Below are 14,355 nucleotides of genomic sequence, written 5' to 3' on the forward strand. Positions count from 1 at the left end.
ATTTCTTTTTCAGTTTTTTTTTTTGCTTTCGTTATTCAGTTGTTACTTTTAATTGATACTTGATGTGCCATATTTGTTGCTGGTGGGTGCACAACACTCAACACAACACACACAAAGTTATGGATTACATCCAACTAATTATTTGCAATAAGGGAATGGAAAACGGGACCGGGTTGAAATGGGATGCGAAACATGAATGGGTCAAAATGTTAGGCGGGATTCATTTTATTTGCCTCAGATGTAAATCCAAAATGCACATACATACAATACACGGTATAAGCACAGCCTAGATTACTCCTGAAAAATAATAATAACAGGCGATGTATAAGCACAGAAAACTACACTCTTCGACCGATATGCTTCCACCCACATTATTACATCATTGCAATACTTGTACCAAGTTTGATTTAAATCCACTCAGCTGTTCTCAGGTTAGCACATTTTTACCTGACATGACCTCTGACCTTTGGCCTTTGACCTCGGGACCCCAAAATTTAATACGTTAATATTTACAACATTATACATATCTGTACCAAGTTTGAATTGGATCAATTCAGCCGTTCTCAAGTTATAGACCCATAACAGACTTTGACCTTTGACCTTTGCAGACGGTGTCTAGTCACAGAACGCTAACTTGACTGTCCGATGCCTCAAAAAATAACAACTCAGGTTATGTAATAAAGTCAAAGCATTTCTATTGCTTATGTGCATATAGAATACATCGAAAATACATCGTGTTTATATAGCTTGGGTTGATTCCCATTCCACTGTGCCATAGAGGAATTATCCTATAGTGCAGAATGCTTGAAGCCTGAGGCCTACACAAACTGTGTGCCTCAGAACATCTGTTACGCCGATGGGCTGCAACCTTTCGACATTTGATGATGCTTTTAATGGTCGCTTTATATGGTTTTAGTTATCAGGAACTCATGGCAATTGTGAATGCAACACTTCTGCTTGGAGAATTTTTTTACCTCACGTCCCATGAAGCCTATTATTTAATTAATATCTGGTTAGAAAAAAATGTCTATCTTTCCTAATTTATTTCCGATTTCACTATGGATTTCGACACAGTTATTTAGGCTACGAGTTCCGATCATTAAAATATTGAATCATATTTCGAATATCAGCTTTTAATAAGCCAGCTTTAATAAGTTCCCGAAAAAGGCCAACCCCCGCTTGTGGGGAAAAAATGGCCTCTAAAGGTGTTTTTTTTTTTTTTAAATAAGCCTATATGATAATTTTGCCAAGGGCCAATCACAGTCCTCTCAGTGATATTTTTTATGTTGTAAAGCAAAGCTTTACCTCGGATGGATTGAGGTGCCGGAGCAGTGCTCCGGTGGGCTCCAGCAGCACGACACCCCTGAATGGGAGGGTTCGCCACAGTCTTTTCGGAGAGCGAGAGTGGGAGTGAGAGATTTGTTAGGATTGAAAGAAATATTCCAAGTGTTTGACCAACTCATGATTCTATCAAGGTCTGAAGAGAGGGAAGAGGCTGCAGCCTGCCCATCTGATGTATTAGCGATGTCACGGCAGAGGGTGGAGTCTTCAGCAAATAGATACAAGAGGTTTTCCAGAGAATCAGAAAGATCATTGATGGATACTAGTGAGGTACCCGTGCAACGCACGGGTGGGAGGCCAGCAGCAAACAGGCAATGCAGATACGGCGAATGCTAAAGCATGAAACCAATAAATTCTACATTCCTGTAGCACCTTCAGTCGCACGTCAGACATGGACAGCAAGTTCGTGAAGGACTTCCATGAAAAACGTACCCGTTCGCAAACAAACGGGTACGTTTGTTCCATACCTAGTCAATGGCGATCTGCGAATTTCACGTTTAGAAAGTAGAAACCATCATGGCATTCCATCATTCACTTGAACTTGATATCTCTTTTTTCATTCCAAACAGCATAACTCCAATCACAAATGAAATAACATTAATACAAAAAATAAACTTTGAACAACATTCGTGACATAAATAAATATTTAAATCCTGATGTGAAGTTCCGTACGGCTGGGTGAATACAATTACGAATTCAAAATCGTAATTGTATTCGCTAAATTCCAATCATCAATTGATACTTTAACAAAACGTTGAACAGGATTAACGTTTAACGATCTCACGTTATGATTGAATGACGGTTGTATTGGGATATTATCAAACCCACGCATTGTCGTCATCTGTCCACTTCCGCATTCGCAGCAGGTTTATAATTGTCATCAAAATCTAAACAGTATTTGTAGAATTTCAATAAAAGCCACATCACTGTTCGTATCGGTAAATATTATTCCATCGTATTTGGAAAAACTGGAAAATTGGAAAACTTGGAAAAATTGGAAAAACAATATAGCTTATTTTACTCCAGGGGTTCCTAAGATTACCCACCCAAAATATCGTTGCGATCGGTTCAGCCGTTTTTGCGGTACCTTCAAACGGACAGACGGACATTTGGTGAATTATAATAAGATTAAGAATAGGAATGGGCCCAGAACACTGTATTGGGGCACTCCAGCCTTGACATGGAGAGATGACAGGATCCCATTGAGAGTTACACACTGATTACGAGAGTAGAGGAAGTCAGTAAGCCATGTGTGGATGGTGGCCTCTAAAAAGGAAGTGCTGTGGGAATGGCCAAAGCTTGATTTTTAAAATGTTCTCACAACTAAAGGCAACAATAGTGAGTTAAAATCTAGTATTGCAACATGCAAAATGGCGAATTTCGCAGCACCCAAGGGGTGCTACAAAGAGAATAAATAGCCCTGTGAGGGACTCACGGTTATTTCCCCAAAGTTGCTGAGAATTTATTTTTTTTACATAACCTGCAATTGAGGCGAAACCCCCCTTTTCAGCCTCTTATTGGGGTGGATCCAGATGGGTAGCACAACCCCATGAGACCTTACTGTCCTGATGCATTGTACCAAATTTGGTCCTTTTCGTTCAGGTAGTTGTGGAGATGTTTTAGTGAAAATGAGGGATTCGAGAAGGGGGCCCCACGGCCCCATTTCCGGGGGAGATATGACCATGAGGAGCACAACTTAAGGTTAGGACATATGGTCCTGACGCCTTTTGGTGAGTTTGGTCCGGATCTGTCTGGTGGTTTCTGAGAAGTAGATTTTTAAATGAAATACCAATAATTGTGGCAAAATCCCCCTTTTACCACCTTTATAGGGGAGCATCTGGATGGAGAGCATAACCCCATGAGACATTGCTGTCCTGATGTATCGCACCAAATTTGGTCCACATTGGTTAGGTAGTTTGTGAGGAGATGTTTTAGTGAACTGTTAACAGACGTATGACATACGAACATCCGTAAGGATGGATGGCCGGACACCGGGACCCACTCTGAGGTTATTTCTGAGAATTTCTGTACCACGTTTTCTTGGTACAGACTCAATTTCTGTACCAGAATGTGGAAATTTCTGAGAAATAACCTCACTATTGCTGTCACCCTCAAAAATGTACATTTCACCTCCTTCAGCTGCCTCGTTCTGTTATTTCCCCTTCCTAAGTCAGAGCTCCAAGTCGCTTTCTGCATCGTTGATCATCACAGCCAATCTGCGCAATTGTGCGGTGTTTTTCAGATGCTCAGCCATTTCAGTTCATGAATAAAGAAAAATGTCCATCGTCGAGTGCCGAAGACCCATCTTCTAACATTTACCTTTCCGTCCCACTGGTACGAGCATGACTATTTCTGCAGCAGAATAACAGGATGACGGGGTTTTCCTGGACGACTCCTCAGGACTATTACAAAAAGGTTATGCTATCAAATATATAGCAAAAGCCAGATGATAAATGCTGGTGAAAAATACCGTACCGTGCCAACATGGGGTGTTTCACTCACGCAGTGAAACTGTTCCCTGGTCCAGTGCAGAATTTCTGGGCATGGTTATTTCTGTTACCCCCGGCACACGTTAAACTTAGCCAGTTATTCCAGACAGTAGCTCGGAGCCGAGCTCTTGCGGTGTCGTGAGATATCGGGACGGAGGACGCCGTCGGTCGGAAAACTGCCGGGATATTGGTGGAGGAAACATCTTCAACGTTAAGAGCCAGGAACCACAAAATGCGGACCAGCTGTGTGCTTAAGATCATTGACATCTATGCTGCTTGAAAAACGTTTTTTTAGGGATATGTCAGGCTCTTCTTCTTTCCAAATATGTCCGACTTTTGGCTGAACTTGTAATGTGGAAATATTTTCAAAACGTCTTCATTGTGTTCATGACAAATACTATCAGTAGATGACGACGAGGATATCAAGCAAGGAAGCAGAACGTACCATTTTTATAAAGCCTTAGGTATTATTCGCTCGGGGTTCCAGACACAGAGCGGACTCTCGAGACATTACCCCAGCAGGTTTGCTTCTTGGGATTGTTTTTCCCAATCCGTGGCTGTTCCACGTGCTAACTGAGCAAAACCTTTAGCCGCACGTCAATTCAAGTAGCGGATTACACAGTACTTGCTTTTCATGAAACGGATCCAGAATGAAAGACCTAATCATGGGTGCGCATTCTCACTGGTAACTCCATCTTCCCTTAAGTCTCAAACACATAATAAACCCATTTATTTCTCAACAATAAAGCAACTTAGTCTTATGACTCCGAGAGGCCACCCATCGCGAAGACCCCCCCCCCCACACTCGAATGACCAATAAGCAAGCATTTTGGCCACGCCCTGTGATTCCTTCCCACTCCGGATGACTCCCCAGGCGAGGAAACGTGGGCTCGGTGGGCTTTGCCTGCCTGCTTGGTTAATTGTCCACCAAGTCAAAGGAATGCCTGTCCGAGCAAAAGGAAATCCTGCATAATACTCGATTTTGCTTTAAAATGAAATTAACATGAATATATTATACATTTCTTAAGGTTACCCCTACACATCCCTGACCTTTATGTGCAATTCCAGTCCACCCCTGGCCCCTTTACCCATCAAATTCTCCTCTCGCCTTAGGGATAAATCAGGGCTTTCTGATAGCCATATTTATACCCCCTTATATTTACATCATATTCAAACTCTGTCCGATTCAAACTCTGCAAAAAGGCTTTTCTAAAAACAATCACCTTTTTTTCTTTCTTTTTTTTGTATACAAGATCGAGGCTCGTGTAAGAACTAACATTAATCACAAAAAAAAAACGAACACAAAACATACAAAAAAGGGAGCGGGAGACAAGATGGGAAGAGAGAGGGAAGCACACAAGTAGAACAGCAGAGAGCAGGGACATCGGGAGATCTGTGGGAGGGAGAGGGCTTGGGGGGAGGAGGCATTCGAAAGCAAGGGGGGGGGGGGGGGAAGGTCCAGTTTTATTGAGCAATATTGGTCCAGTTTTACGATTAAAATGTTTTCATTCCGAATTTTTTGGACATTGTGCATGAGATTTATCGCCTGGTGTGGGCTTAACGGTCATGGTGGCTGCCTTGAGATCTCGGGGTCCTGAGTTCGAACCCCCGTCATGCCGTTGAATTAACACCAGTTGGGTTGACTCAGCCTGTCATCCTTCTCAGGTCGGCAAAATGAGTACCAGCTCACTGGGATGAATGAGCCATTCGAGTGTCCATGTAGGATTGTACCCAAGAGCCAAGAAATCTGAAGATGAACAACGAGTGGTCTTCCTCTTCTTCTTTATGAGATTTAATTAGCACAACGTTGTGCTTTAAAATTAAACAAGTTCCTCAAAGTGTTTCTCCAGGAAAGCAAATCAAAGGCAAAGGTGCGTGGAGGCCGATTCACAGAAGTTGTGCATTTCGTCAAACTTTTAGTTTAATGCAAATCACGTGACGAGGTAATGTGAAAGAACTGGCATTGAGAGTCGGTGTCGCTCTCGCGCTCTCGCTCTGCAGCTCACCCCACCTCTCTCAACATACCGCGACTTTTGCCCTTCTTCCGCTTGGGTTCACACACACACATTGATCGTACGTTTCCCGTTTAGCCATGACAGTACGACACTCACCAACAAACAGATGAGCAGAGACAAGAACGCTGCAGTTGGAAAACTCTTCCGCCGTCGGAGCGCCCACGGGGACGCGCACATGTTGCTCCCGGTCCCTTCTGTCTCCTTCTGCTTCTTCACTTTCGACGCTGCGCTTCCAGTGTCCACGCTGCGCTCCCCCTCCTCCCCGCCATGCTTCCCCCCTCCCCAACCATCACCCCATCCAACGAACCTCACACGCCACACACTCCCCCTTACAACATTGCATGCAGCCTTCCCTCTCTTCCATTCGCTCTTAATTACCTTCCTCGTCTCATTCCACTTACCAGTCCCGTTCCGTTCAACACATCACATGCATCTCCCACCATGAATAACCACTTCATTGTCCTGGGTTAGTTTAACTAACGTAACAACGTCCCTTTCACACTCTGGCTAAGCATTGGTCCACGTACGGCGCTGCATGGTGTAGCACACCAAGACTGTCGAGCATGTATTTTCGGAGAGAGTGTCACGTATTTGTATGTGTGTGCGTATGTGTTTCAGGTATGTGTGTATGTGTGTATGTGCATCGTGCATGTGGTGTCATGTGTGTGTGTGTGTGTGTCATGTATGTGTGCATGTATGCGTATGCCATGTATGTGTGTGCATATGTGCGTCGTGTGTGTGTGTGTGTGTGTGTGTGTGTGTGTGTGTGTGTGTGTGTGTGTGTGTGTGTGTGTCATATGTATGTGCGTGTGCTGTGTATGTGTGAGTACGTGTGTCGTGCGTATGTGTGTGCATATGTGTGTCGTATGTGTGTGTGCATATTTGCATAGTGTATGCGTGTCATGTATGTGTGTGCGTCATGTATGTGTGTGCGTCATGTGTGTGTGTGTGTGTGTGTGTGTGTGTGTGTGTGTGTGTGTGTGTGTGTGTGTGTGTGTGTGTGTGTGTGTGTGTGTGTGTGTGTGTGTGTGTGTGTGTGTGTGTGTGTGTGTGTGTGTGTGTGTCGTGTTTGCAAATGTAAGCCAAAGGTTCAGAACAACCACTTCTCGGTTTCGCATCAACCCCGCATGCAGATGCACAGACATTCATCGCCACCACGTGTTCGTTTATAACTTCCAAGCAAAGTTTACGGTTTGTACTTAATTTACGGTTTGTACCTAAATCACAATTGGCAGGAGCAATTCCTCATGCTCGGTGGACGGTGTTCCCGTGCTCCACGATTCTCATCAAGTGCCACCTGGGAAGCATAAAAGGTAATTGTAGCTTTTGTTTCATCAACGGGGATGGCGAAGGACTCGCTGTTCAAACCGGCGCCGCCGATGATGAATTGATGTACGGAGGGAACGATCCCGACACAATCGGAAAACGAATCTCCGCCCGAGCCATCTTCATGGAAAAAGCAAGGGCAAGACGTTTTATCAACGGGATCTCTGCCAAAAGTTGGAGAAATGGTAGTTAGCTTTTACTGGCTTGCGATCAGCACGTCCAGCTGTGAACTTTCATCGTTAAATGAACCTTCATCGACAGATGGATCTTAACAAGAAAAACAATGTCCTTGTAACTTCTGTTAAGCTCAATTCAAACCTCCCCCGTGTCCCCCCAACCCCAACTCCTCGCAATTCTTCAGCACATCTCACCACTTAAACACCCCAGGTGGTTATCCGAGCGTTAAATCTCCACCTGGAATGTGCAATCCTGTCAATGGCCGAGTTCATCCAATGCATTTCCTTCCGAATAACATGTTAAAGTGAACTTATCCTGCGTCCCTCTTGGGCCCGGTCATCACATGTAAAATAAACAACGCTCGCAGCTGCGTGGTCCTGCTAAAGCGATCAAAAGACTCTGCGCGGTCACTGCCGGGAAACAAACCGCCAGAGATTTCGGGGTAAAGAATATAGTTGTTTCGGACACAGCGGGGTCATCATAAAGCCACGTGGGACTTTCGAGATGACGTACGAATGCGAACGAGGCCTTTCGCGCACATGCGCTGTGTGGCCATTTTAAGTGACTCCGTTGCATGAACCGGGGCACTTCACTTTTAACCTGCCGTTGGTCGGGTGAAATCTCCAACTCAAATGGACTTTTAAACACGATTTTCAGCATTAAAATGTGTAGAAATTATGTATGTCAATTTCTACTGAGTGGTTATACGGTGGCTCGACGCTTCCTGGAAATCCTCCGTCTCCGTAATACCTCAGTCACACTGGATCGTACGATTTCTGGATCGTACGATTTCTGGATCGTGCGATTGATGGCAATCTGGCCGAGGTACGACCAATCGTCAATGTTTGCTATGCTCTCCATTTGCGATCGCAAACAGCGATTGGTCTTAGGGGTCATCGTACGATTGGTGGTACGCGTGGTTGTGCGATCACCAACGATTGGAGAAGATCGATCGCAAGATCAATCGTAGGTAATCGTGTGAATAGTGGTGGCGATCAGCGACCAATCCTACGGTCAATCGTGGCGACCTGCGAACGCTCGCACTAACGATCGTGAGGTTGAATGACAGGTGGCACCACCAATCGTCAGGTGGCAGGACCAGTAGCACGACCAATCGTGCGATTACTTGACCCGCGATCATGCACGACTGGTGGTACGACCATGTAAGACCTGTCTGCGACCTCTTACGATTTGGAATCGCAGGTCACAAGTTTTGAACATGACCATCGACCTTGCTGCGACTGATTTTGCTCTGGCGATCACCCACGACCTCTGCGACCAGTCACGCGCTCTTTCTACGATTTGCCCGCGATTCACAAAATTTTCGGTCGCAGCTAGGTCGTAACCTGGTCGCAGGCCCGGTGTGACTGGGGCTTTACGCTCGACGAACAGGGCGAAACGGAAGTAAAGGTGGATGTTCCGCGGCGATGTGGCCAATGCTCCTCAGAATCTGGTTGAAGGTCTCGGCGGGTAAACCCGTCGTGAAATGATGATTTTTCCGGAGCCACTGTTTCGGCCACTGCTTCCAGAGCCACTGCTTCCAATGCTTTGGGGTACATTACCATGCTATCTACCATAGGAGCCACAATACCATGCTACCTACCATAGGAGCCACAATACAATGCTACCTGCCATAGGAGCCACAATACTTTTGCTTTGGGGTACAATACCATGCTACCTACCATAGGAGCCACAATACCATGATACCTACCATAGGATCCACAATACCATGCTACCTATCATAGGAGCCACAATACCAATGATTCGGGGGTACAATACCATGCTACCTACCATAGGAGCCACAATACCAATGCTTTGGGGTACAATACCATGCTACCTATCATAGCAGCCACAATACCATGATACCTACCATAGGAACCACAATACCATGATACCTACCATAGGAATCACAATACCATGATACCTACCATAGGAACCACAATACCATGATACCTACCATAGGAACCACAATACCATGATACCTACCATAGGAGCCACAATACCATGATACCTACCATAGGAGCCACAATACCATGATACCTACCATAGGAACCACAATACCATGATACCTATCATAGCAGCCACAATACCATGATACCTACCATAGGAACCACAATACCATGATACCTACCATAGGAACCACAATACCATGATACCTACCATAGGAGCCACAATACCATGCTACCTATCATAGCAGCCACAATACCATGATACCTGCCATAGGAGCCACAATACCATGATACCTACCATGGGAGCCACAATACCATACCTACCATAGGAGCCACAATACCAATGTTTCGGGGTACAATACCATGCCACCTACCATAGGAGACAGAATACCATGCTACCTACCATAGGAGCCACAATACCATGATACCTACATAGGAGCCACAATACCATGATACCTACCATAGGAGCCACAATACCATGATACCTACCATAGGAGCCACAATACCATGATACCTACCATAGGAGCCACAATACCATGCTACCTACCATAGGAGCCACAATACCATGCTACCTACCATAGGAGCCACAATACCTTTGCTTTGGGGTACAATACCATGCTACCTACCATAGGAGCCACAATACCATGATACCTACCATGGGAGCCACAATACCATGCTACCTACCATAGGAGCCACAATACCATGATACCTACCATAGGAGCCACAATAACATGATACCTACTATAGGAGCCACAATACCATGATACCTACCATAGGAGCCACAATACCAATGCTTCGGGGCACAATACCATGCTACCTACCATAGGATCCACAATACCATGCTACCTACCATAAGAGCCACAATACCATGATACCTACCATCAGAGCCACAATACCATGATACCTACCATAGGAGCCACAATACCATGATACCTACCATCGGAGCCACAATACCATGATACCTACCAAAGGAGCCACAATACCATGCTACCTGCCATAGGAGCCACAATACCAATGTTTCGGGGTACAATACCATGCTACCTACCATAGGAGCCACAATACCATGATACCTACCATAGGAGCCACAATACCATGCTACCTACCATAGGAGCCACAATACCATGCTACCTATCATAGGAGCCACAATACCATGCTACCTATCATAGGAGCCACAATACCAATGATTCGGGGGTACAATACCATGCTACCTACCATAGGATCCACAATACCAATGCTTCGGGGCACAATACCATGCTACCTACCATAGGATCCACAATACCATGCTACCTACCATAGGAGCCACAATACCATGCTACCTATCATAGGAGCCACAATACCATGCTACCTATCATAGGAGCCACAATACCAATGATTCGGGGGTACAATACCATGCTACCTACCATAGGATCCACAATACCAATGCTTCGGGGCACAATACCATGCTACCTACCATAGGAGCCACAATACCAATGATTCGGGGGTACAATACCATGCTACCTACCATAGGATCCACAATACCAATGATTCGGGGGTACAATACCATGCTACCTACCATAGGAGCCACAATACCATGCTACCTATCATAGGAGCCACAATACCATGCTACCTATCATAGGAGCCACAATACCAATGATTCGGGGGTACAATACCATGCTACCTACCATAGGATCCACAATACCAATGCTTCGGGGCACAATACCATGCTACCTACCATAGGATCCACAATACCATGCTACCTACCATAGGATCCCCAATACCATGCTACCTACCATAGGAGCCACAATACCATGATACCTACCATAGGAGCCGCAATACCAATGCTTCGGGGCACAATACCATGCTACCTACCATAGGATCCACAATACCATGCTCCCTACCATAGGATCCACAATACCAAGCTACCTACCATACTGTGCGTATCCTCATAGCGGAACCAGTCTAAATCCATCATAGACTCGTGTATAGTCTTCTTTCTCACCCTCTCACTCCCTACTTCTCCTCTCCCCACTTCTCTTGATTTCAGTCTCAAGAGATTTAAGATATTTGTTGTTTTGTTCAAGACTCGCTTGACATGTTTGACTTATTCGAGAGCCTCAGTTTTAAGTTTAAGACTCACTTGTTTCAATACAATAAAATAAACAGTGCCAACTACTGTGGATGAGTAATGGGCATACATTGAACGATTTGCTGGTGGGCAAGTGGGTGTACTTCTACACACCCCTTCACACACACTCACACTCACACACACACACACACACACAAAATAAAATTACCCTTCAGTAAAATTCTGGATCCCCTCCTGATAAATGAGAATATATTCAATTTATATCGTACAATTGTTTATTGTAACATCATACCTTTCTCGTTACCATCGCAATACCAGAACACAAACAATGTGAATAAACATCGATTTAGAAATGATTTTGGAGGAAACGCCATAAAATTCAGCATAATAAGCTTTTATACCGCACAAACCCAACCGGGCAGTGAAGCCAATGTAATATAACTCAGGACAGGGTGGGACGCAAACCAACCACCAAAGTGGCCCGCTACCTTGGCCATTGCACAAAAGAGGCCTGGCTTGGGAGTTGTTTCATCCAATGTTTGGAGGTCGCCTTGTGACACGGAATGAGTTGAACGTCAGAGGAAAGGTTCAATGCTGACGTCAAGTATAGAGCATGGGAATGAAAGGTCAAAATGGGCAAGGACATCTGGGTGCAATACTCCGATTGTCCCAACCAACTGCTCTCCAACGACAACCTCGGCACATCTTCCAGGGAAAAAGGTTGGCACTGGAAAATGAAAGGCGGACAGGGGATATGGAACGATGGAGTTAACACGGAGCGTTGGTGTAGGACAAGCATGTGTGAGGAGAAAAATGTAGAGGAAAAAACAGATGAGTTACTGATGCAGCGTGTGCTGCCACTTAGCAGTGCGGAGAGGTTAATGCTACTTATTTTTCCCCGAGCACCTCTGCCAACACCCTCAAAGATCCATCCAGGCCGTTAAAGAACAAGAGGAAGAAAACAGAAGCGAAATGAGGATACAAGAGAAGGCCACTTAGCCCACCAGCGATATGTCATCCACACCTTATAACTCACTGGAATGTAACTTCTCCGCGTCCCTTTTAAATTTACGTAGCTTACATGCCACAAGCCACTAAAGGAAGGAAATGTAGCCATGGAACCAACAAAGAAAAGCTTATGCATTCGAGACATACCATAAGCTTTCGATCATGCACAACCTAAATGTAAACAGAACAGCCGACCTTATACTCCCATTCAAACGGGGGTCCACACTGACAAAAATAGTTTTCCTAGTAAGAAAGTATTTTCTTAAAATAAGTTTAAAGGGAATGGCAGGATCGCCGAGAGCCTCAGTGTCCAATAGGATTTCGAAACTCGTCAAACGTGTGGTGATCAGGTCACCATATTCCTGCACGACACAAAAATATGTGAATTTCGAATATATATTCAAAAAGAGAAGTCTATTTTAGATTTCAATATAGAGAATGGATGGCATTCATTCAGATCACTGATATCTGCAGGTAGTGTTGACAGTACAACAGCAAGACATTTGTTCTTGAGACAACACCAAATATCACAGTTTAAATGAGCCCATTTTGTAAGCTCAAAATATATATATATTTTTTTGTATACAGAGTCGAGGCTCGTGAAAGAGCTAACATTTATCAAACAAACAAATCAAACAAACAAGCAAACAAAGTATACAAAAATGGGGAGCGGTCGACAAGATGGGGAGAGAAGGGGAGGAAGCACACAAACACAACATTTGAGAGCAGGGACATCGGGAGATGTGTGGGAGGGAGAGGGCCTGGGGGGAGGCAGGATAGGTATAAAACGCAAGGACACCAAGGACTTCCAGGAAAGAAGTCGGCACCTCAAAAAAGTGGATTTGGGGTGAAATTAGCGGGGGTAGAAAAGATCAAGGTTTTGGATTGGGGAAGATAAGAGATGGTGGTGAACAGCCGTTTTAAAGACCTGGAGGGAGGAGTGGGATTGAAGAGAGTGAGGAAGTTTGTTCCAGAGGTGGGAGAAAAGAGGAATGAAGGAGTGAAGGTGAGCAGAGAGTCTTGATTTTGGCAGTTTAACCATAAAAGGGTTGCAGGCAGACTTGGTGCGACCTGTAGGAATATTTGGGGGACAGAGCCCAGAGAGAGCTGAGGGAGCAAGGCCGGAGAGGAGTCGGTGGAAGACGGAAAGACCACCAACCTGCCTGCGGTGAATAAGTGAAAGGCCCTCGGAGATAGCGTCATTGCGGGAGATTCCAATGATTCTGAACGCTTTGGTTTCAACAGCATGACGACGAGCTAGGTGTGAGGCAGGAGCACCAGCCCAGAGGGGAGAGCAGTACTCCATTGAGCTGCGGATGAAAGCCTTGTATGTGGTGAGGAGCTCAGGTGTGCCAAGGAAGGACTTCGCACGACGGAGGATGCCCAGTCGGCAACTGGCTCTGGAGGCCAGCTTGGAAATGTGGTTTTCCCAGGAAAGATCATGGCAGATAGTGAGACCCAAAAGCTTGAGTGACAGAACTTCTTGGAGAGGATTATTCAGAAAGTATATGCGAGGGTTGTCCAGTTGGTCTTTTCGGAGAGACATCGTAAGAGTGTGAGATTTGTCAGGATTGAAAGACATGTTCCACTTGTTTGCCCAGTCTGTGATTTTGTCCAGGTCTGCAGAGAGTGAGGAGGCTGCAGACTGCTGATCTGAGGGATGAGGAATGGAGCGGCAGAGAGTGGAGTCATCAGCAAAGAGATAGAGAGGATTTTCAAGACAGTCAGAGAGATCATTGATGAAGACCAGAAAAATCACAGGGCCCAGAACACTGCCTTGGGGAACTCCAGCCTGAACAGGAAGAGGAGATGAGAGAAACCCATTCAGGGCCACACGTTGACTACGACTAGAGAGGAAGTCCGCCAGCCATGCGTGGAGATTTCCATGGATACCAAAGGAGGAGAATTTGGTGAGCAGAGCGGGGTGCCAGACCGTATTGAAGGCACGTGATATGTCGAGGGAGACAGCTCTAATTTCCTGTTTG

At 45.2% G+C, this 14,355-nt stretch overlaps 2 protein-coding genes across 4 annotated transcripts in view; both read right to left on the reverse strand.

The window, feature by feature from the left end:
* The window catches only part of HSPG2 (heparan sulfate proteoglycan 2), a 411,257-nt gene extending 405,171 nt beyond the window's left edge, over positions 1 to 6,086 (reverse strand). For both annotated transcript variants that reach the window (XM_068131082.2, XM_078787133.1), the window contains exon 1: positions 5,942 to 6,086. In XM_068131082.2, the coding sequence (XP_067987183.2) occupies positions 5,942 to 6,022 (81 nt within the window). In that variant the 5' untranslated portion in view covers positions 6,023 to 6,086. The remainder of the gene's footprint in view (positions 1 to 5,941) is intronic.
* Positions 6,087 to 11,614: 5,528 nt separating this feature from the next.
* FARSB (phenylalanyl-tRNA synthetase subunit beta) overlaps positions 11,615 to 14,355 on the reverse strand; it is a 69,747-nt gene continuing 67,006 nt past the window's right edge. For both annotated transcript variants that reach the window (XM_078787116.1, XM_078787115.1), the window contains exon 17: positions 11,615 to 12,089. In XM_078787116.1, the coding sequence (XP_078643242.1) occupies positions 11,938 to 12,089 (152 nt within the window). In that variant the 3' untranslated portion in view covers positions 11,615 to 11,937. The remainder of the gene's footprint in view (positions 12,090 to 14,355) is intronic.

Source organism: Myxine glutinosa, chromosome 11 (assembly GCF_964187855.1).
Source record: "Myxine glutinosa chromosome 11, kmMyxGlut1.1, whole genome shotgun sequence".
Lineage (NCBI taxonomy): Eukaryota > Metazoa > Chordata > Myxini > Myxiniformes > Myxinidae > Myxine > Myxine glutinosa.